The 24,763-nt window shown below is 40.4% G+C and overlaps 1 protein-coding gene across 4 annotated transcripts in view; it reads left to right on the forward strand.

Moving 5' to 3' along the window:
• The window catches only part of HAPLN1 (hyaluronan and proteoglycan link protein 1), a 68,429-nt gene extending 46,588 nt beyond the window's left edge, over positions 1 to 21,841 (forward strand). For all 4 annotated transcript variants that reach the window (XM_032441296.1, XM_032441294.1, XM_032441293.1 and 1 more), the window contains exons 3-5: positions 3,160 to 3,534; positions 11,406 to 11,708; positions 17,597 to 21,841. In XM_032441296.1, the coding sequence (XP_032297187.1) occupies positions 3,160 to 3,534; positions 11,406 to 11,708; positions 17,597 to 17,886 (968 nt within the window). In that variant the 3' untranslated portion in view covers positions 17,887 to 21,841. The remainder of the gene's footprint in view (positions 1 to 3,159; positions 3,535 to 11,405; positions 11,709 to 17,596) is intronic.
• Positions 21,842 to 24,763: the final 2,922 nt, after the last annotated feature.

Raw genomic sequence — 24,763 nt, forward strand, 5'->3', positions numbered from 1 at the left:
AGAGTCAGCACAAGATTCTGGTCAGTTCTGATGGATAAAGTGGATGAAGTTCTTTGCCAAGGGCCACAGACTGACTCATTTTCTCTGCCCTTCACTGTGTTCCTTCCAAACCTGGCTTGCTATTACTCTTGAACACAAAAGCCAGTCAAAAGTAAACAAAACAAAACAAAACATCTGGGTATGTGTCCAGCAATAAAATATGGAACCAAATCAATAGGCCAGCTATTGAGAGCAAGTCCATTTAGTGTCACTGAAATGGGAACCCTGCTGAAGTCAAGGTAAGGCATATACAGATTGACAGCAACAAGAACTACAGAATCGTAGAACCACAGAACTATAGACTCATAAAATCATAGAATGACTTGTGTTGGAAGGGACCTTAAAACCCACCCTGTTCCACCCCCCTGCCATGGGCAGGTTTCCCTCCCAGCTCAAGCTGCTCTGGGCCCCACCCAACCTGGCCCTGAGCATGTCCAGGCATGGAACACCCAGAATTTTCTGAGCCTTACCACCATATGATCAGAACCAACAGTCTTGCTTTTGCCATTTCTGCTCCAAATCTCAGCATGTTCTTTACCGTGTTCATCCACCACCCGAGACACTTGTGTGGCTGTGTACAAAGTCTGTCTCATCAGTAGAAAGGACCCACACTGTTCTGATGAAGGCAACTGCTAAACAAAGTGTTATCTGCAATTTACAGAATTTATAGTTGGACCCTCCATTCAGCTCACAATTTCTCTGATGGGACTTCTGAAGAAAGCAGTCCTGGGGAAAAAAATAAGTATCCTTTTCTTCTAGCAGTGAGCTGGACTCTCACATTACCCTGACGTGCTGAGCACAGTGCTTACCCACCTCCCAGCATCAGGTCTCTGTCTCATCACAGATCACTGCTCACTGCATTATGGTGCCTCAGGACATAGGGCTGAGAGAAGCTGTGCTGTCTTTCCTATTCCCAGCACTTCCTGGCACCCAGACTGGCATCAGCTGAGCCAAGGGCCAGAGGGCAGGTGGGCAGCAGGCAGGAGAGGCATGGGGTCAGCTGGTATGCTGACAGAGGTGACAGTGCTCTGGGCAATCCTCCAGCTCTGCTGGCACCACCAAGCTGTTGTTAGAAAGAGTGAGTGCTAACAGCTGAGTCAGACTCTCCCTCCAACCCTGTCCTTTCTGCTAATATTTATTAGCTTGCCTGTTTCAGTTTAAAGACACTACATAGTTGAGCTCTGATTCAGATTTCTCAGCAATAACCACCCAAAAACATAACATTTCCCCTCCCAAGGTAGACAGACACATGTAGGACTTCTTTGTCCCTAATGGAAACAGGGAAAGCAACAAAGAAGCTATCCTGGCTGCTCTCCTGTCTTCCTTCTCCTCTTCCTATGACAACAGGACTGGCAACACTTACTGTTGTGCCCTGCCTGAGGTTACCTTTCTCCTCAGATGCACCGCTCTGCTTGCCAGAGCACCCCATGCCCTGTTTACACGAGAAAGATTGCCATGAATAAAGAATGGTGTGGGACCCTACAGCAGTGGTTTTCATTAGGAGGGTCTCCTGTCTTATTAACCTAGCTTGCAGCACTCAAGCTTGCTCAGTCTGTAGGCACTCTGTCTGGTTTGTCCCACACAGCTAATAGTGATGCTCTTGGTACAGCATATCCTACTCTAGTGGTGTTCCTCAGAAGTCCTGTTTTATGTCTTTATTAGTGATCCAAACAAGGGGACAGAGTGTACTCTCAGTGTCCTTGCAGATGACACCAAGCTGGGAGGAGGTATTGATCTGCCTGGTGAAAGAAAGGCCCTACTGAGGTATCTGAACAGGCTGGATAGCTGGGCTGAGGTCAGTTGTGTGAGGTCCGACAAGAGCAAGTGCCAGGGCCTACACGTTGGTCACAACAACTCAGCACAGTGCTACAAGCTTGGAGCAGAGTGACTGGAAGAGAGAAAAAGATTTGGGGGTATTAGTTGACAGCTGGCGAAACATGAGCCAGCAGTGTGCCCAGATGGCCAAGAAGGCCGGGGGCATCCTGGCTTGTATCAGAAGTAGTGTTGCCATAAGTATCAGGGAAGTGATCATCCCATGGAGCTGGAAATCCCACTCCTATGCTATCTCACTGACATGCTGGAGAGACACCGAGAATTGCAGTATCTTTCTTTGCAAACAGCTGTATGCAGCGAGGCTGGTAATTCTTATCTAGCAAGTGTGTACTTTTGATTCACCGCCAGTTTCAGCTGGTGGCTTTGATGATAGAAGACAGCAATACCTACAGAAGCACTGAGCTTGCTTAATCAGAGGGAAGAAGAGTTACTGAAAGAAGGAAGTAATATTTGAACATGTGGGTAATAGAGCAGACTGCCACCATTGAACTTGAGCATTTCAGAGCTTTCCCAAGGCATCACAGCCTATCAAGGAAGCCCCAGACAGATACGGTTGGAAGTGAGCACCTGCTCTGGATGACTGTCCTAAGCATAGTGACTGCACAGGGTAGCATCAGCAGCAGAGAAAAGGGAGCAGGGAATCTTCTGTAAGATTGAGGAGGAAGGGAGCCTGCTAGCTAAGTGTGGGTCAGTGTGGGAAGTCACACTATAACACCAAAGGTGAAATAGTGATAATTGGAAGGATACTGGGAAAAAGAGGTAGAGAATAAGATTGAGATTATCAGGAAAAAGGGCAGGAAAAGATTTTACTGACTTGAAGATAAAATGGACTTCCCAACATTAGTGGAAATATGTTAGAAGAGGAACTCTAGGTAGGTATAGAATAAAATGCATCTGGAAAATAGGCTATTTTAGAATTATACTGGCAGTTTTCATGTCAATATCAAAAATGCTGTTTGACACCAAAACAGTTTTCATGTTTCATGAGAATGGTTTGCTGGATGCCATATCAAGTCCTGCACAGGAATACTGAATTGTGGAAGAAAGGGTAGCGCTGATGAACAGCTCTGGAACAACACACAGGCAAATACAGGATGCCTGTAAAGTGCCGAGTATGGATGTATTTATGTAACTAGTTCTTATGTCGTACTGCATAGGCATGAATGGTTGCATGGAACTGATCTTTCGTGCTTATAGATAATGTTTGTTACAGCATTGGTCATATCCATTCTGTAAAAGGTGGAGCACAGACTAATTCTCTTTTTTGTTTTTCACCTTGTATTATAGAAGAAAATGGACCCCGCCTACTTGTGGTAGCAGAACAAGCTAAGATCTTCTCTCAGCGGGGCGGCAACGTCACACTGCCTTGTAAATTTTACCATGAACACACATCAACAGCTGGCTCAGGAACCCACAAAATCCGGGTCAAGTGGACCAAACTCACCTCTGATTACCTCAAAGAAGTGGACGTCTTTGTCGCAATGGGACACCATAGAAAGAGCTACGGAAAGTATCAAGGCAGAGTGTTTCTGAGGGAAAGCAGTGAGAATGATGCCTCTCTTATAATCACAAATATCATGCTGGATGATTATGGGAGATACAAGTGCGAAGTGATTGAAGGTTTAGAGGACGACACAGCAGTGGTAGCTCTGAATTTGGAAGGTAGGTAGCGCCTCAGTTATACTTCAATTATATTTGAATAGCATTTAAGAATACCTGCTTTTCCTTCTAATACTGCTGGTATTATATGATAGTGATACCAGCCAACTGAGAAGTGGGATTCACTGTGCCCTGGGGATCTTGGCCTGACAGCCTCTAGCAGCTATCGTAAATTAGAAGAACATTAGGACTTTTGTAACTTACACTAGCCCACGGCATAGTCTGCTCCCAGTGAGCACCATTGCAAAGGGAGCCAAAAAAGAATGACCAAACAGTATGAAGGACTCCATATGTTTTTAATTTGATCCCTTAATTCTACACAAACTGCTGTGTGTTTTTGCAGTAGACTTAGTCAAAATTATGTAAAGCATTCTCCTAAAAGCCATTTTACAGAACTTCGGGACATTTTAGATTATCAAGAAGATAAAAATCTTCCTACAAACAGGGAAAATCTCCAAGTAATTTTACAGAGACAATAGCTTTGTTTATTTCAAGCCTTATAATTACATAAAGTAAATCTCTATACTGCCTGCCAAGGCAGCTCCTACACGTGGGCTCTGGTAGTCATTTCCCTCAGCAATTTTTTTGTACACAATATGGTAGAAAGCATTAGTAAAATTATTGAAATTGATTTAAAATGATATTTTGCAGGCTGTCCTGGAGCTTGTTCCTCGGTTGCAAAGTGGGATGTAGCATTGCTCAATAATCCTGCAAAATGGCATGTGATAATATTCTTCTGATAGGCTCCATATCCTAATATATGCCTCTGTCAGGCTTAGAGCTTGTCCAGATAAGTAACTGTACCACTTGATCCCAAATATTGATAATTCCCAGCATTTCATGATATTATGAATTTTTTTCTAGTGTAAAATGGTCAGAGACAGAGTACAGTCTTCATCACAGTGCTTATCTGGACCAGGTACCTTTTTGGTGCCACTAGCATTGTGCCTTTGGAGTAAATTTTCATTAGCTTTCTGCTTCTAGAAGCAACGAGATCCCAGGGCAAACACGTGCAGCTGTGACAGGATAGTTTGGGAAAGGTGCAGTGACTAACAGCAGCAGCAACAGTGGGAAACTTTGCCTGGAGCTTGGTACAAATCCTTGTGTACATGCAGAGAATTGATACTGGAGTAAGAAAACAATGAGAAATATTATTTGTTAACCACATGCAATAGTTACATGGTTTCTGACAGTGCCCAGAACTAAGGGCTAAATGCACAGATGGTCTAGTGAGCAATATGAGGTTGCTCAGGGAGCCATCTATTCATCCTTAGCAGACCTGGAGCACAGCGAGGCCTCTCAGCTCTGACAACTGAAAGTTGCTGCTCCCAGGACAACACACAGAAGTTAGTCATCAGTGTGCACTGGAGAAACATGTCTCTTAAGTACCACTTTAAAAAGGAGACTTTTCTACCTTGCCTGTTTAGTGATAGAGTACCAGCTTACTGTATGGAAGGTCTAGGTTCTACCTCCTGACAGACACCTTCAGCCTGCTGCTGTTTCTCTAAGCAGTGTCTGTCTGCCTTTGAAGTATGCCAACTCCAGTCCACCCTCTCCAGCACCACCTCTCCTTCCTGTTTCCCTTCCTTGAATTCAAAATAAAGAAATAAATTGGATGTAGGGAGAAAAAAGTATCGTATGTCTTTCTTTAACAAGACTGTTCCAATCTCTGATCAAAGGAAATTTATGCATTTTAACACACGGAATGGTATTTTGTTTTAATTACTTTTGACATTAAAGGGTGTCAGTCTGTTCATATCTGACATTACAGAGTGAAGCTTCCCAGGGAGTTGGAAAATAATCATTTGTGAAACGTCTTGGTAAAAGCTAACCTTTCAAGAAGTGAAATAAGACTATTGAGGATGTTGGTTTAGAATAAAACAAATCAGTTCCAACTAGGGTAACTAAATCCAGGGTTTCTGGTTTGAAGCTTCACTGAAGATTCATTCTAAAACTATAACTACTAAAGTGCACTTATATTTACAGTAGATATGCAGATCGAAGTAGTTGATGGAGTGTATTCATTACTTTCTATGCCCCTGCAGTCATCCTGTCATCTCATCTGTAACTTTATTCAGTGCCCACTTTGAATGCTGTTTCATGCTTTTGTGCAGCATAGATCAGGATGATCTGTAAAAAATCAGTCAATTTGGACAAAAGTAAAAATGCTACTCCACACTAACATTCTGCACCTGTTGTAAGTAATAAGGTTTATCTCACAGTAGGAAGGATTTGCATCAGTAGCATGAAGTCCTGAGATGGTGGCCCTAAGGATGTTAACTGGCAGCAAGACAAAACCATTTATACTAAGAAATGCCTGCTAGCAGTACAAAATAACACTTCAGAGTGAGTTCACTGTACAAATGGCATAGATTTGCCTGAGCAAAATCATATTAATTTATAAATGTGAAAATAGTTGACCTCTACCTCAGAGTACCTTTTATCTTCCCTGAAAGTGGTAGTGTTATATTCTTGTTAGACATAAAAGCCTCCTTGTACTGTGATTAAATAAGCTGTGCACAATAACTGGGGTTGTTTCTTTTTGGTTTTTTTTTGTAATTTTTATTTTTTAAAGGAATTAGGCTCAGTTACATATCTTACACATATTTTTTGCATGTTCTCTTTGCTACTATGGAAGTGAAGAACTGTGCCAATCCTCCCTCCCTCCTGTTCTCCTTTTCCCCATTCCCTTCCTTCTTCCCTCCCTCCCTTCTTTCCTTCTTTCCATCTTTCTGTATTTCTATCTTTCAAAAACTCTTCAGCCTTATCAACATTATCATCTCACATTTGCCCTTAAATGCAGAGTCTAAGAATGGGGCTGTTGCATTTGGCATGGTGTCTGGAAGTGGCAGGAACTGTAGATAGTGGGGTACATATTTTATACTGACCTTGTCACCAAAGCCATTTTCTCACTGAACTGGCCATCCCATGTTCCTGTATGTAAAATAAGGATTGTTAACTTTGCATTCTTTTACAGTTGTCATGAGAGTCAAAAGCTTAACATATTAAAAGGCCCCCTGTGGTAGAGAGATATAGTTGCCTGAATCATAAGCAAAGAAAGAATTCTCAGTTTGCATTAAATTTCCTTTATGTTGGCATGTTACTCTTCTGCACTACATTTTATGTTCGTGCTTTACTGTTTCCCTGTCTTACAAGAACAATGTACTGCAGTGAATCTCCCCATGCCAGGTCTATCTGCTTTGGTTTTCCAGACAGGTGAATCCTCCAGCTGTGTCCATTGCTCACACTGCTCCAGCACAGGTTATGTATGCTGTTTCTTCATGGTACTGAGATTCATGGGCCAGGTGGCAGAGGAAGTGGAACAATGCGAGTACATTCTATACAGTATGGTCTATAAAATAAATATTTTATGCATTCAACTGTACCAGAAATGTGCAGATCTAGATAAAACTATTGAAAGTATCTGTAGACTATGCTTCTCAGTTGGAGGCAAACCTTAGATGGCTCCACACAAACTCCAAACCAGCAGGTTTTGTGGCCTTGCTTGGAGGCTCATTAGCTTCCAAGACAGAGCAAGAAAAAGATCAAGCTTCTTTTTCAAAAACAGACCTTATAGGTCAAAACCAGAGCAAATAAATCCAAAATGTCCAAAGAAATAAGTTCTTCCAAATTGTCACAGTTATCATTTCTAATCTAGTCTTATTTTTTAATTACGTTTGGCCTAATGATATCTTACCTATTTCTCCTACGTGCTGCTGTTACACTCATACACCAAAAGCTATTTAAAATAGTCTCTGCATGACAATTTGTTGATCTGTTTACTGTAAAACTGATCACATAGGGCATGCTATTTGTGAGCATTTAAAAGACAAGTTTTTTTCTAAAAGACAATAGCAGTTTTGCAAGAGCAAATCATGTTTGTCCAATGTAATTCCTTCTGTGTCAGGGTAGCAGCTCTTTACAAACACACTTGTACTGCTTCCAGTGTGAGAAATGGCACTTCAAGGATGCAGTGAAGTAAAAGTAAAAAATAGAGAAACCAAAATTTATCTAGAAACAGTGACTTGAAGATGCTAAAAGACTTAGGACTGATTAGCTCTGACAGCTTGGTTATGGGGCACTGTGGATGAATGGCCCTAGACTGAGGTTGAAGAAGCAACCTGCCAGCCTACCCATGCAACCAGTGCTGCGTAATCAGACAGGTGGAGAAATGGAGGTGGAATCTGAAGGAAAATTAGAGACCTACCACTTACTAATCACAGAATCTTAGAAATCCAACATGGAAAATTTTGCGTTAAAGTGTACAAACCTGCCAATGTAAAACTGTATCCTGCAGTACAGAATATAGCAAACACTATAACTAGTGTTTACACTGGCTACAAGAAAATTTGCTTTTCTGTCTAGGCTACAACTCAAGGAAGCCAGTTTCTTTACTCTGGCTGTAAAAAGTCCTATTTTTTCCCATATGTATTAACAGAAATTTTCTTCTATCTGTAAATGCTCTTAAACTTGCTAATTGCCCATGGTGCTAGCTTAATAGATGCCCATAAATTGTTACAGGAATTGAACTTTCTGGGTTTATTTCTTCATCTTGTTATATTAGATAACCGTTACAACTCCTTGTATTGTGAATGTACCTGCAGTGAGTAGGTAACTACAAAGTACCTGTATTGAGTGTTAGGGATTACCTGCATATAAGAACATACACGTAACAGATCAGAACTGAGTTTTGCTTCTCTGATTCTTCTCCCCTTATTAACTGAATATTTGATTCTCATAAGCCAGATATACGTTCTCTCTCCCTCTAAAAAAATAATAAAAAATAAAAAGAATTTTCCTGTATCAGGGTAGCAGTAAACACTTCCACATAAAAACATTTATGATGTTGCTTCCCAAGACAGTTTCACTTGTCCCCCTCTCTCCTTTCTCTTGGATTCTTTTATCATATGTTATACTTCCACATCTTCTCTTTTGATACAAATCCTGGTTTCCATTATTTGTAGGACAATGGTTGCATAGCTACAGGTGCATACAGCAAGCCTTTCAGTGATAGATTTACTCTCCAGTGAACCAGTGTTTCTCAGGTTCTTCCTGAGCAGCAGGTTCTTTCCCTGGGGACAGGCCCATTTTCAGAGAAATGCATGTTTCAAAATCTATACTATATGTTTTCATTCCTCATTCAGGCTCCATTAGAGTCTCAGCAGCTTCCTTGAGGCAAGGAGATGGACCACCTAATGCCCTTCAGCTCATTCTTCCTGCAACAGAGAGAGGGAACTACAATTCTCTGGGTTTTAAACAGGCTCCCATCAGTCCTCTGCCTACACAGCTTTTGGTAGATTGCTAGAAGTGCCTGATTGCACATGGGTGCCATTGCTGTGAAGCCTGCCAGCAAGACATGCTACAGAAAACATGGAGGGATTAACAGCTTTTGTTCACACTCAGCTGGAGTGAAATCCAGACAAAAAAGGCTACCGCCAGTGTTTGGAAGAGGAAGACCATTCTTTCCTTGTGGAAGACATTCTGGAGCCTTCAAATGACTAAAAAAAAAAAAAAAAAAGCATTATTAATTTCTGTCCATTTGAGGCTGGGTGTTCTCTTCCTCCATTTCCTAAATTAACTTTGTTAACATTTGGAAATATGTGTTTTGTCTGGTGGCAAAACACAGCGTTGGAGTCAGGAGTTTTGAATCAGTCTTTAGTTTGGGAACAGAGTCAAACCTCCAGACAGCTTTTGTCCGTTCAGGAACAGATGGGATGGATTATCTTTCGACAGCCTGTAAGATCCAAGACTGAAGAAGATGCTGGGCAATTAACTGAAGTTCAGAACTGCTGAGTTTTACCAAAAGAAAGACAAATAGTAAGACTAGCTATGAATTCAGTGTTCGGTTTGATAGGAAATTGAAGGGGAAAGAATAATATGAGCAAAGATGCAAGATAATGCAGAGCTACACAAAACATGTATCCAGTCACTTTTGCTGTACAAAATCACCAATGGCCACCCCCATCTGCAGGATGAAATTAGTGTTAATCAGTTGCAGACGTGTACTGCAGATGAACTCAGACAGAAATCAGCTTCTATGCAGTCTACTCAAATGTAGCTCAAAGCTAATATTACAATTTTCTGCATGTTTATGTTATTAAAACATTATGTCTCAAACCGTCAAACTCAAGTACATTGGTAACAAATTAAGATACATATTTAGCAATCTAAAAAATGTGATTTTGGAAACCTTAAGGGATTAAATCTGTTGAATTTTTTTCTCAGTCTTTAAAATAATTTAAGTTTAGCTCTTCAGTTTCTCATGTCCACTTCTGGGCCAGAAAATAATGAAATAGTGACAGCTACATGTTTGTTAAGTTATAGTTAGCAGCACTCGATATGTTACGTTTCATTCATGCTTTATAGTTCAGAACAACTAATAACTGAAAAACCCTTTAAGAAAGAATTTAGAAAAGGGAAGAAGGTCAGCAGAACCTCTAGCTAATTGCTGAGGGAGAACAAAATCTTGTTTATTATTCCCTTGCCAAGTTTACGTTTGTATGCTTTATTTTCTTGGATCAAGTCACTGAGGTTTAGTAATAACAAAGATTTTATTTAACAAAAATAACAGTACTTGGATGATAAATGAGTGAGGGAGAGGATGAAAAGAAAGGGAATGCTAAGATAGCAGTGGAATAGACACCAAAGTGGACTGACTGCTCAAGAAGAAGAATGACTTCATTGCATGCTGACTGTCTTGCATGCCTGTAATATAATTTCAGTATCCTATGCTCTGTACATTGCCCTGGAGACAAGGAACGTCTTACAAGGAGAATTCATCAGCAGGCAGAAAATAAAAAGAAAGATGGATGTCTGCACTGGCTTAAACTTTTTTGCTCGTTCCATAACGTGTTACCTTGTCTTCAGCCTCTTGGCATCCCACAGCAACTAGTCCTGCAGAGATGTTTGAGAATAAACTCTCTGAGCTGGATCTTCTCGAATGCCATTTTATTTCAGCTTATTATGAAGACTGGGCTGAAGCCAACCATAAAATTTAGATCTGGGTAAAGTTTTTAAACCCTGCCAAAGTTACAGTGGACTGATCCAAAGTTTTGTTTTAAGTCTATTTTTTTGTACAGTCTTTTATCAGAGCCATAAGAGGAGGCGGCTCCTCAGCATTTTATTCCACATCTTTTATGCTTCGAAATGCAATTTTTAACAACAGATAATATTCTTCACAGAATCTCAGAATTGTAGGGGTTGGAAAGGACCTCTGGAGATCAAGTTTAACCCCTTGCTAAAGCAGGCTCTCTGTAGAAAGTCACACAGGAAAGGATCCAGATGGGTCTTGAGTATCGCCAGAGAATGAGACTCCACAACCTCTCCAAGCAGCCTGTTCCTGTGCCCTTTCACTCTCACAGTGAGAATTTATGAATTTATGAAACAATTATGAAACAAATATAAAGATCTGTGAAATAAAGGTGATGACTGCAAATGCTGCAAGGTCTCTCTGCCCTACCTTTCTGCATCTGTCTGGTACTAAAGAAATTTTGTTCCCTCTGTGAGGAGCTTTTCCTTCTTGAGTGGTGAGAAACTGACAAAAGCAGCTGGGTTGTATCATGAATGTCTTCCTAAAACCTTTCTAAAACCACACACAATTTCATGGAAATTTTAGGGGAAGGGCAGACGTAGTACTTAGGGACATGGTTTAGTGGGTAGTGTTGGTGGCAGGTGGACAGCTGGCCTAGATGATCTTACAGGTTGTTTCCAACCTTAATGATTCTGTGATTTTATGACTTAACACATCCTGGAGTTGATCTTCATTTATCCTTCTAACAACTGTAAATGCTGCTTCTTCTGTTCTTTCAGTGTTGAAGACTCAAAACCCCACTAGTGGTGGTGACCCCCCAGCTCACCTCTTTCTGTCATTTCAGGTGTTGTATTCCCCTATTCTCCACGTCTGGGTCGTTATAACCTGAACTTCCATGAGGCTCAACAAGCCTGCCTGGACCAGGACTCCATCATTGCCTCCTTCGACCAGCTCTATGATGCCTGGAGGTCAGGGCTGGACTGGTGCAATGCTGGCTGGCTCAGCGATGGCTCAGTGCAGTACCCTATTACGAAGCCCAGGGAGCCCTGCGGGGGGAAGAATACGGTGCCTGGCGTCCGAAACTATGGCTTCTGGGATAAAGAGAAGAGCCGATATGATGTTTTCTGTTTTACTTCAAACTTCAATGGTAAGAATCATGTTTGCATTTACCATGTGAGGGGCTTGTTCCATGCTTTGAAAAGAACGAGATGCCAGCGGCAGCAGAGAGCAGCAGATGGCATTTGGCTGGCCAAAGGCTAGCCTTGGGAAATGTTACTGATGGATTTAAAAAGACATGTAACCACAGTAATGGTGGCTGTGCCATGTGTTTGTGCAGATTATTTTCAGAACTTGGAGCTAATGTTAGTAGTGCTTTCTTGTATCTTCAATTTCACCCCACTAAACATGCCTTCTTAATTTCTGTTTCAGTTAAAATGAATAAACTAGCAATTTCTTTCGTTTAGATTTCCCGTTGAATTCAATTATAATTATGATGTTTTACAACATCAGTGTCACCAAAATGAAATTCTAATTGCCATTTCATCTCTGCTGTTGCCTCAAGCAGCTCCAGCTCATACAACAAGTCTAATAGGACAAATATTTCCTTATCAGCAAAGTCTTTTCTAGCTTATATAACTAATAACTCAGATTTCTAATCTTAGCATGCTGTCAAAACTGAGACATTCCCTCTTACTCTGAGCTTGGTCTGCCCTAAAGCTTATTCCAGTGACTGCAAAATTTCAGCTCTTAGTAGATTTTACTTTAGGTATGAAGTGAGCTGATCTGTTCATCTCAGATTGCTATAATTTAAGGTTTAATCTAATGGCTGGAAAGGATTTACAAAGCATGGCTGTGAATGAGAGGAGCACTGCAAGTAAGAAGTGCAAAAGGAGCCTACAGCCCTCTGTAGCATTGTGCTTAGGGGTAGTTCACTTCACACGTGTTTGGCATTCAGCCCAATGAGACCAAGGAGCACAGCCCTTTTTGTTTATGCTCAGATTGCTTATCCTCAGTGAAGCATTTTTGCCCTACAGCATACATAAAAATAAACATAAACCTTGTTCTCAGGCAATATGCCTTAATGCTAAGCCTGTCCCACCCTCTCAGAAAGAAAAAAGACAACAAATTCTCGAGTTAATAATATAAAAAATTAGGTAGGACACAGTCAGAAACAAATGCTTGTGTGACTTTTATCATGCTACATAATTACAGAAAACTTTGGCTCATTTTTCTCTTGTTCCGTTTAAGCAAGGCAGAATCCTATATGAGCTCATCATATGCTCATTTAAATCTAGAGAAAAAAAATAGCACCGAGGATTAAAATAAACAGAGGAAAAAAATAAAATTGATAGCTGCACTATTTAAAGTGCTGATAGCATAAACTCTTGAGTTCGCTGGTCACTAAAGACCACCATTGACCACACCAGCAGCTGGACAGTATCTCTCAAGGAAAGAGAAAAAAACATTTCTGGGGGGGAAAAAAAAAAAAAAAAGAAGTACTGACAGACAAATACTGTCTGTACGCTGATACTGCAAGAGAAAGGAGGAGGAAGAGGAATGAGGCAAGATGAGAATATGGTATAGAGATGGCAGAGAAGTGAAAGAGGAGGCAACAGCATTGATCTCGTGCTTAGGGAGTTTGCTAAAATGACGTATGAGACAGAATACCACACAGCAAGACTGTGATGTGAAGAGTGGAATACCACTTTACTCAGGTCCCTTCAGCTCACCTCCAAATACTTCTCTCAGGGTGTCAGCAGAAAACATATCCTCCTGTGTCTCTCCTATGTTCTCCACTATTTGTATTCTGAGCACACTTAAAACATCCACTATAATCCCAGAAATGCCCCCAGAATGCCAGCATCTTATTTGCAGCTTAACACCTTGGACAGCTTGTGTGTGTTTAACAATGTCATTAGTGTTCTCACTGTAAAAGGAAAAATCTTATAATAACCTGGTTTGCCACCAGGTTGCAACTGCCAGAGATAGTGGCTTTGGGCACAGAGCTATTTCTGCAACACCCAATATTGATTCTCTCAGCTCAGGAACAGCCAAGGAAAATGAGAGGTGGTCAGGACACCAGAAGTGGCAGTGACGGCTGGAGTCTCCTGATGGTCTAAAACAGAGGAGCCTTCAGCTCTCTGTGAGGGAGCTGGAAACACACCAGTGGCCTCAGGACTGAGAGCATGCAATGCTAGCTTGAAAATAAAAGCACAGTTCAAAGAGTGTCAGTTGTGTGAGCTGCTGTGAGTAACTGGAGGGCGTGAGGTTTAGTTTGGGTTCTTTCTAGAGAAAGACATCCCTAAATACCTTATGACTTCAGGGGAGGCGTAAAAAAAAGGCTCAATTTTAAGTAGCTGAGGCTTAGTTTTAAAGTGGAGAATGAAGGTACGTAATTGTTCAGGCATTAAGGTGAAAAAATGGAAATATAATCATCAACGCAGTTAGTTCTAATCCAGATTCAGTGTGTTCACTCAGGAGCTATGGGACCTCTCTTTGGTGAACACCAAGAAGTACTTTCATTCTGTTAGCAAAGAATTATGTACTTGTTCCTCTTAACTGTGCAGGAAAATTGTTTCAGCAAAGTTCTTCTGCAGTACAATATACAATACTCATTACTTTACAAAATTACCCTCTACGGTGTCTTTTCTTGGAGCAGTTTAAGTGCATTATTTGAGCATTTTGTTCTGTCCGTGTAACTCCTTCCTTTGATTGGTTCATAGAGGAACTTTTTGTTTTCTGTGGCTGTGCAGGCAGTTACATGAGAACATGTCCAGGAGGGTTCCTCTAAAATGGAACAAAAAAAAAGATGTCTAAATACTGCTTGCATCACACTTCCAGCTGATTTATGTGCATTTTGTTATGTACCTTACACACCAAACTTCAATGCATTAATTATTTGTTGTCACATCTAGCAAAATTTAATAAAATTATCGCACGTTAACAAAACTAAAAATACAGCGATTTTATGTGAGTGCAGCTGCTTATTTCAGTAATGCACACAATGAGCCAACCACCACCATTTAAAACAGTAGAAGATCTTTTCCAAATGATGCATGCTGGCTGTTCATTTGACCACTGATAAATAGAGTACTTGAGCATGTAGCCATTTATCTAAAAGGGGAAACAAAACTACCCAAAGAAAAATGATATGCCCTTTCTGAAAAGTGGGTGCTTCTGAGCCAGTGGCTCCTGGGGGGAATGGAAGAGGATTTTCAAAAATCATACCCATGCATTTAATGTAGCAGTTTAAATGCAGTTACCTGAGTGGAACATTGATTTCAACCTGCATATCGTGATCTTATTTTTGAAGGAATGAAAAGTGCCTCTCACCTGTGCAGTTTTTATGCATTTTGAAGAGCATTGGCCGCAGCTGGCTGCTGTGGCAGTGAGATACGCTGAGCTGAGTCTGTAGAGCTGATGATAGTTCTATGTCTTGTGCTGCATGCTGAGAATGCCAACTCATTGCCGTTTGAGGTGCGCTCTCTACTTGTCAAAACAATTTGATTCCCTGAGCACATGGGCAAGAGCCCTCCCTGTCAGGCACTGTGTTGGCTCTCACACAGAACACATCAGGTGGGGTGGTACCATCTTTCAGTACCGCTAAGCATGATGTCCCACCTCCTCTGCACCTGGTTTAGATGGAAAAACTTTGCCTTGAAATACCCAATTTAGAGCTGAGGGTGGAAAAAAAATCTCCACTGGCAGTGCATTGTCTGCCATGCTCCTGCAGTGGGTATTTAAGTCAAGTGCTCAAATTTTGCTCTTTAAGCTGATCTGTTAAAAGCAAAACCTTAAAATAGCTGTTATAAGTGGGGTTCTATTAGGTTTGCGTAAACTCCTGCCCCTTGATTCGGGGTGAAAAGTCAAGCCAGGCACACTCATTCTCCATAGGAATGACCTAACTCCCAAACATTAATTACAGACAGAGGATTAGCACTTCTCCCTACTTCCACGTGAATTAATGAGAACTAAGACTGAGCATTTTTGGAGCACTTCTAACCTATTGGCAGGGGAAAAACAGTAAATCTGCACCAGGTCTATTCACAGTCTTTTGTTTAATCTGTCATTCTGTGTGCATGTCCCACTCGTGTGGGGTTTGATGCTAAAGTTCTCTCATTTAGGGAAGGGGCGGAGTGTAGGAGTTTTTATTATTGATGTCATATGTCAAAAGCCTGACCTTACTGCAAATCCCAAGGAAATTGCATTCCACTGACATATGGTTTGAAGAGCAACTAATAAGCTAGGTGAAGTTTACATACTATCAGTCCAAATCCCTGTTCCCTTAAGTCTGAAATCCTATTTGCTTTAGGGAAACCTCTTAAAAACCAAGTAAGAACAGGGTTCCACTTAATAAACATTCTCTTCAGCAACAGCCTGTAAATGTCACCAACTTGCTGCAATGGAATCAGTGCATTTTACAAAGGGACAATTATACACTCTGCTCCGGTGAAAATACTGTAGACACTGCTTCTGACAACAGTGAAATTGTTTAAAAGGTACTTCTCCACAGTATAAGTGCCTTTTTTTTAGATGAATCCCATCATAGTATAAAATTTCAAACCTTCACACAAAGCTAATTCAATTATCTTTATGTTTTCACCCAACCTGACATTTCTTCACTTCAAAAAACCTCTCTGCTTTTTTTTGCTGGGATTTAGACATAACTCATTCTTCTTCCTGCTGCTTTTTCTTCACCAAGAAAGTTATTTGTGCAGAATCTGTTCTGTGTGCTTAACTGTTGTTTATGAGAAAGAAAATGGGTGTTTTGCTGGAATGCATTTTTAATTCAGAAGCAGACAGTGTGCTTGCCCCACATGAATAAATGGATTTGTTTTTTCAGACAACTTGCCTCTTTCATAGAGCAGTAAGGTCAAAAACTGTTGTGAACTTAACTTAGAAATCTGATAAATAAGTTTAATGAGTGAAAGGCTTATGATAAAGTTACATTGTCTTGATAAGTGAAATTAATGTTAGTATTATTGCTACTTGTGGATTGGTACAGAGGAGTCTTCGAGCACTACTTGCTGGCATGTGTTTTCATTACCTTGTGACGGAGGCGCATTTTTCTTAGCTGCTCTATTGGTTCAGTGCTGTGGTACGGTACCGATGTGCCCTTTGATGCCTAAAGAGAAACAGAGCTGAAGAAGTGCGGTGAATGTTTGTGGCACAGCTAATGAAGACTTATAGCAGGCATGGTTTTGATCTACCAGGGGTTCAAACTCTGCTTCTGAGAAGACAAGACGTGCAATATCTCATTTTTCTTACAGGGAGAAGGGGAAAAAAAAAAAAAAAAAAAAAAAAAAGAAAGAAAGAAAGAAAAAGAACTTCTAATTGTGCTTATACTTAATCAGAATAGAACTGCATGTGCTAGCTCCAGCAGCTCCCACCCAAAAACTTTCAAAGGCCATATCTTGCAACGCTTCCGAGAAGGAAGCTCACAAAGAGTTTTCATCTAATGTTGAGAGCATGATGTAGGATTGTGCGGCTTTGGACGTTTAACTAATTTCCCTTCTCTAACAACAAGATGCAGCTGTATGAGATCTGCTCTACCTGATTTCTCAGGTTCCTTAGGCATTTCACTGGATTGAATGTAGCAGCCTGATGCTGGTCTCAGAACAGCCTCCACTGAATCCCTTAAGTTCTTCCTGCTATTCTCTGCAGACAGAGGAGGAAAGTGAGGCTGAATGTTAGATGGAAACCCTTTACTCAGAGGACGGTGAGGCCCTGTCACATCTGCTCAGAGAGCTGGCACTCAAGGCCAAGTTGGATGGGGCCCTATTCTAACCTGATCTGGTGGAGTGCAGCCCTGCCCATGGGAAAGGGCTGGAACTGGGTAGGCATTAAGACCGTTTCCAATCCAGATCATTCTGTGATTCTATGAAGTGCATTGCGATGGATCAGTTAGCATTTAATGCCTATGCAGTTGAAGTTACTATGGTGTGCTAAGTTAGCTGATATCCTCATTTCTCCTCAAGACCTCCCTTGATAATATGCTTTTCCCTTACACATCTTTCTCCTTCCTTCTCTCCCCAGGTCGTTTTTACTACCTGATTCACCCAACCAAGCTGACCTATGATGAAGCTGTGCAGGCCTGCCTGAAGGATGGTGCCCAGATTGCCAAGGTTGGGCAGATATTCGCTGCCTGGAAGCTCCTTGGTTATGACCGCTGTGACGCCGGCTGGCTGGCAGACGGCAGCGTCCGCTACCCCATCTCCAGACCCAGAAAACGCTGCAGCCCCAACGAGGCTGCTGTCCGCTTTGTAGGCTTCCCTGATAAAAAGCACAAGCTGTACGGTGTCTACTGTTTCAGAGCGTACAACTGAAAATACCTAGAGCTGCAGCAGTTTTAAATTCATTAAGAACGTGTGAAAGATTTCGATATGAACTCATGCAAGTTACCAAAACTGTGATGAACCTTTCTTACTTACTGTAGAGTCATTTTCATAAACCAAACCCATTAATTTGTTTTTGTTTAAATGTTTTTGTAAGAGTATCATTCCATAGATATTTAAAATTAATATAATTTAATGGAAGCTCTAGGTAAGAAGAGCCAAATTCTTTAAGCTATGTCATCCCAACAAGATATAATTTTCCTGAATGGGGCATGCAATAGAGCTTGACAATTGCTAGGACACAGTTACGGAATGTAAGGCTACTCAAAGCAGAAGCTTTTAAAAGCACAAATTTTACATATTTGTACCCGTTTGCGATACACCGCAAACTGATTGTATCTGGAGTTTTGAGATGAGATGTTTTTGTTTATAGGGGTCAGTGAGGTTTTGCAAAAAATAAAAATTAAAAAAAAAAATCTTTAAAAAAAAAAAGACAACACAAAACCAATAGCAAACTAGATTAGAAAAGACTGTTTTCACTGTTTTTGCATGGGAACAATATAACAGTTTAATAAAAGCAGTTAAAACAGTCCAGAAATATAGGATTTATTTTGCAGCATAAAACCTTGCCTTTCTGAAAACCAGTCTCATGATCCCATACATATTTACAAGCACAATTACTTCTGAATGTTTCAATTGTGTTTTTAATGTGTATAAATCATTGAAGAAGTGGGTTAATAATTAATGAGAAAACCCTATTTTCTTCTTAACTCAAATTAAAGATGCCTGAGAAGTATTGCATTACCTTTGAGTAGCTTTACTGAGTTATTTTAAAACTCTTAGGGCCGTTTGCTAAGCCGCATATAGCATCTACTCAGGGCAGTTGTGTAAATGAACTGCTGGACAGAAAAATTATAGACTTTAGCAGCTTGAATTTACATTAGCCTTTGAAATGTTATTGTCTTAATTAAAGATATTATAGTATTTAATATTTCTTAGCTATTTACACATCACAAGAAATAAAAACCGGAAAAAAAATAAAATTAAATGATTAAGTCTTAGAAGAAGATTATTAAATAAAATCTGAAACCAGCTGTTAAGGTTTAGAAGAGAAAAAGTACTTTATTTCCATACATCTCATCTGTATCTAAATGTACATCTGTTTTTTAAACTATCAGTGAAGAAAAAAATAGTACTGCTAGCCCTGAATTACTGAAATTCTTCCCTCTATTCTGTAGTGGCCTAGGATGAAGATGTTTACCTATATCTGCCAGTGTCTGAGGTAAACTTGCACTGTGCATGGTGCCTAGGACTTTCAGAGCTGCCTAAAGTACTAAGTCCTCCTTAAATGCCAATTTGATGGAATTTGAATTTCCGATGAAAACTTATTTTGGATTCATCCAATTCCTGGTGCTCATCTTCAGATACCTTAATACAGCCAGTTTTACAGACAGCAGGTGCTCAAGGCTTTCTGAAAATTTACTCCACTTACGGTGTCTCAAGCTGGATATCCAAAAATCAGAGACCACTGATAAAAACCTCTTGGTCTTGAGTAATGTCTTTGGCATTTTGAAGTTGTCTATCCAGTGTTGGTTCTACCACTTAAAAATGTAGAACTCTTTTCCTACTCCACACTTGCTGACAATGAAGATATCAGTGGACCAATATTAGTATTGCACAAAGTTTTGTATCGTCCCATTGCTTCCATATCAAAGAGAGGAATGTATCTAAGTAGGCAGCAACCAGTAAGCTTTTGTGAATAGCTTTGTGTGGATATGCTCCCATGGACATGAGTAAACCTGTTTCCCAGAGTGGATGTGGTCCAATGTGGTCCTCTGTTCCAACCTGTGAACAAACCAGGAACAATAAAGAATAGGACTGCAGTGGAGAGATACTATGGTGCGAGAGGTGTTGTTCTGGAGTTCATTCCCATCAAGCTCAGAGGCAACTCTCCATCATTCTAAGTCACTGTCAGTACGAGTTCTTTCTCATACTACTCAGATTAACAGATCTTGGTGCCAAACTACCCATTTCCCTTTTTTATTCAAACTTAAAGTTGGATTCTCTTGAAGCTCTATTACTTAGTTTTTAACAGAGAGTAATTATAAGCCAAGCCCCTAATCCCACATAATCTTTACCCATCAGCCATTTTTTAAATTGGAACCCATTTCACACACTTTCTAAGGGCACCAGAATCTTTTCCACACACCTGGGAGAAACAGAAACAGAAATGGAAGTAGTAGCAAAGAGTATTTGTGCAAGAGGAATAATGGAGTGTGCAAGACTGGACTGTGACCAGTAGAAATACATGTTGTTCCCCCATCTAACCTTCAAAAGTATGGAAACAGAGGCAGACAGTATTCGAAAGTTTCTTCTGGAGCTGTGGAATAGGAAAAGCCATGGGAAATGTCCCAGAGTGGTTGTTCATTCAGCTGGAACCAGAGCTGCTGCAGAGTGGGCAGACCCAAAGATCTGCTTGGCCGGTGGGAGTCTGCTCAGTGTTCTTACTGCACAGCAATTAAGAGACCCTCATGGTATTATTTTTTTAATTTAATTTTTTTTTTTTTTTTTTTTTTTACCTCTCCAGGGAAAACCTTCACAGGGTTTCACCCAGACACATTTTTTTTGCAGGATTGGGGATTATAATGTACCTGCATAAAAATGTAGTCATCCAACCCACTCGTGGGGCTGGCTAAAGTGCCCTCACTGCTAGACCAAAGGCACTGCAGGAAAGGCAAATCATGCCTTTCGTCAACTTTGCAACATGTTGGGGATGGCTGGTCAGGTCCTAAATCACAGCAGTCTCAGGCTTGCTCTTGCTTATGCTTTCTGCCTCCACATCCTGGGGCTGCCGCTGTGACAACCCCGGCGTAGCACATCACCCAGACCGGCTGGTGGCTGAGTGGGCTCTGCACTACCCACGTATTCTCTGGCTCTGGGAGATGTTCCGCCACTCCCAGTCCGGCAGCGTGATGAGGCCATGGCACAGCAAGGAAAGAGGGGCCCTTGGCTGCTGTATGAGCACAAGTGGCAAAATTATCGCTCAGCTGTAGCTGTAAGTTCGCACTGAAGATACCGCTTGCTAGGAAGTAAATGCTCGTGTAATGGAGTCTCAGTACATGACTTTACATTCGTCATGTTAATTACAAAAAGCCCAATAGTCTAACATGGGATCAAGCTAGTTTTAGATAACTATATTGATATGCAACATTATATATATTATTATTACAGATAAAGTTAAAAGGGATAGTGCGATGAAAATATGTTTGTATGGAAAGTATAATTAGCTCTAATGTAAGCAGGTTTAAAAATCATTAAAAGTGTATGAATACTTTCTAAATGGGCACAGATAGGTAAAAAGACATGAATTCTATTTATTTTTACAGCTACTGACTCCATTTCCTTTTATAATGTCAAATGTTAGGACGTTTCCTGCTTTTTTTGCATAAGCTAGATAGGTGCTCGGATAAAAACCTTTAAAAGCAGCTTAAGAACTGGGTAACAGTCTGTGCTATTTTCTGTTGGTGGGAGAAAATTCTATCACTAGAATCAATTCATGTTCTCTGTCATTATCTTGTACTTCACGATGTACCTGGATTTTAATGCCCATGAATGACGACAATTAAATCATGTTGCTTTTTCAATATGACGGTTTCTTCTTATTGACTGGCCGCTCTTCTTTCCCAGAAAAGACAAAAGGGAATGCAAAAAGGTCAAAGCATGAAGAAACTTTGACATAGTAAACAAAGCAATTACCAGCACAGGGAAAGGAAAAAAATAAGTCATTACTCTGTGAAAATGATTTACAGTGATCATAAAGAGGACCATATTCCAGAGCTTTTGTTTCATGCTTCTCTGAAGCACTTTGAAAACAGAAATGCAAGTGCCAGTTTTTATTTTGTGTTCTCTCCCATCATCTAAAATAAAATAAAGTATATTCAAGGAAGGTTGTTTTCTTTCTTTCTATTTTTTTTCCCCTTTTTCCTTTTTTTTTTAAATATTTTATTCTTATTTTTTAAATTTGGTTGGTGCAAAGTACACTGCATTTGCATTGCCAGAAATTGCATGTGGAACAGCATGTCACATTTCAGATAAATTATGAAACTCCTTCTTTGATCCTCTGGGCTTACAAACTAAAAACACACAGAAATCCCTCTTTATATAATGTGTGACAGGAAAGATTTTTAGTGACAAGCAAATAATTATTTATTCAAAGCATGGGGCCAGATTTTCAGCTTCTGCAATCACAGGGTTTCTGCACGCGAGTATTGATCTGTGCTGGAGATTTAACCCTGAAAGTTACATGCGGTGCACTAGTTTGCTGAGGAACATTAATCTTTTAAAAGCTTATCATCCATGTTTAAAAATAAATGAGAAAGAGCCTCAAAGGTGATTGATCTGAAAATCTGATCACTGGGGTCAAGGGAAATCTGTAATAAAATCAATGCAGGATGAGATTTACTTACTTGATTTTCTAATAATATAGTTAAAGCAATTTTTAAATGGGTGACATTTTGACTTCAGAGCATCAAGCATAAAATTAAAACTACCTTTGGTAGAAACAACCCCTCAGTAATTAATATCTCCTTTCTAACAGCAGCTTCCATTGGATGACGTCCCACTGTTTGAGACAGGGACACTGCATTCACATTTGTAAGTGGCCGGATTTTGGCATGTGTTCGATGGAGCTGACACAGAATGTCTGGATTTCCCTCTCCCCCCCCGCCCCGGCTCAGGACATAGTAAACAAAGTAATAGGCTGCCATGTTATTTGGCCATTCTCTCGTTTACACACAAAGGGTATTAGCAGCTTTCTGTTCATTAAGGACAGCAGCTAATAGTTCTTCTTGAAGGATCTAAGATGCTGAAGCTTACACATTTGTTAGTAGTTATGGAAACTGAAACAAATAATAGTTGGGGGGGAAAAAAGAAAAGCAACACACGTATTGAAATAGAACCAAAGGTTTGGAAAGGATTTCATCTTTTTCTTCAGCAAGTCTCAAACTGGAGGAGGGAAATTCTCATTACAAAAGAAATATTTTCCCCTTTTTTGTCTGACAGCATCTCAATCTGTGAAAACACTGCAGATTAACATGCAAAGTCCATCTATTTCATCAGTGTTGTGCCAGAAGCAATTGTTTAACTAATGACAGCAGTCCTCACGCAGTGCTAAACTAATGAATTATGCACTAGTATATTTTTCAGTCCAACCAACCAGTATTTTTTTATATATATTTGATATATATTAATGGCTAGCAAAGAAAAAAAAGTAGAAGAAGAAGAAGAAAGTGGTTTGCAGTGATACAAGTTGAATGAGAGGTTCAGTTTCTATTCCTTATTAAAAGGATATATTGTACGGCATGTCATTTCATTACCTCCTATGCTCATGTTCACTGTTATTTGCAAGCATGATAACCTTTGCCTCCCAGTTAATTTCATTCTGATTTTAACAGCAGAAAATTAATTATCTGATTATGTCGAGAAACATCAGATTTCAGTAATTTCAAGTTCTACCTCAAACACAGCATAATTAACAAGTCTTCATTTCAAGAGTTGTGGCTTTTGAATTCGAGGCTGCTCCTTACCATGGCAAGCTTCTAAATCCTGTTATAAGACTAATCTGTATTCTGTGTAACCACGCACGAAGCAGAAGTGACTGTTCTTTTTCTTCTCAGGGATGCTTTTTTTTGAGTTTTTATTTCCTTGTTAGTGCTTTTGAAGGTACACGGGAGTGGGAAGACCCACCAGGTAACACAGCAGGATGCTTACACTGCGGAAGGTGTGAAATCAGGAACAGTGCAGCTGGAAGGAGCTCTGAGTTTGCTTTGTAGATTTGGACAGCAACTTCCCTACCCTGTAAAATGATCTTTTGATTTTTCAAATCTAACTTTTCTTTAGTTTTCTTTAGCTAGAAACCAGAGGGAATGATTTCAAGCTATGGCAGGGGAGATTCAGGCTGGACATTAGGAAGTATTACTTCTCAGAAAGAGTGGTCAGGCACTGGAATGGGCTGCCCAGGGAGGTGGTGGAGTCACCGACCCTGGGAGTGTTCATGGAAAGACTGGATGTTGTGTTGAGGGACATGGTTTAGTGGGAGCTATTGGGAATAGGGGAATAGTTGGACTGGATGACCTTGTAGGTATTTTCCAACCTTGGTGATGCTGTGATTCTATGAAACTAAATTGTCAGCTCAAGTGGAGGTGGACATCAAGTGCCCCCCAGCCCTATGGGGTAGGCAAGGGTCTGAAGCAGTCCCCTGTCCTTCATGTATCTTCAACCCACATAACTGCAATGCGCTTTTGATTCAGACTAAAATTTAACCCAGTGAAAAATATTATACACTGATGTAAGAATCTCAGCACTAACTGCTCCTATCTGATGAACCCCTCCTGTGGTATTGATTTACTTGCTAATGCAGACATAGAACAGATGGACAACATGGAGTGCTGTTGATAAGTGTGTAGCCACAGGGATAACAGCTCAGTGGTATTTTCTAACAGTGCCCATTCCCAGCTATCAGTACTGAATGCAGCACTCTTGCACCTGTAATACAGATTTATTTCAGGTCCTAGGGAAGTGCACTGGGTGGCCGTAATGTCTTATGCAGGATTTTGGCTGTATGTGTACATTTATGCCCTCAAGTGCTTTTGCACAGAGAAATTAATAATCAATCAAATGAGTAATTTGTCGACTTCACAAAAAGAACAAACCAAAGTTTGTTTGACAGTCCTTGCTGTCTTTGAGCTGTGTGTCCAATTGGAGGCACATTCTGTGTGCTCCCTTTACTCTAGTGGAAGGGATGGAATGGTTAGGACTGGTGGGTACATAGGTATCATACTGTAAAAACTAGAGGCTATGGGGAGGAAAT

This window comes from Coturnix japonica, chromosome Z (genome assembly GCF_001577835.2).
Source record: "Coturnix japonica isolate 7356 chromosome Z, Coturnix japonica 2.1, whole genome shotgun sequence".
Classification (NCBI taxonomy): Eukaryota; Metazoa; Chordata; class Aves; order Galliformes; family Phasianidae; genus Coturnix; species Coturnix japonica.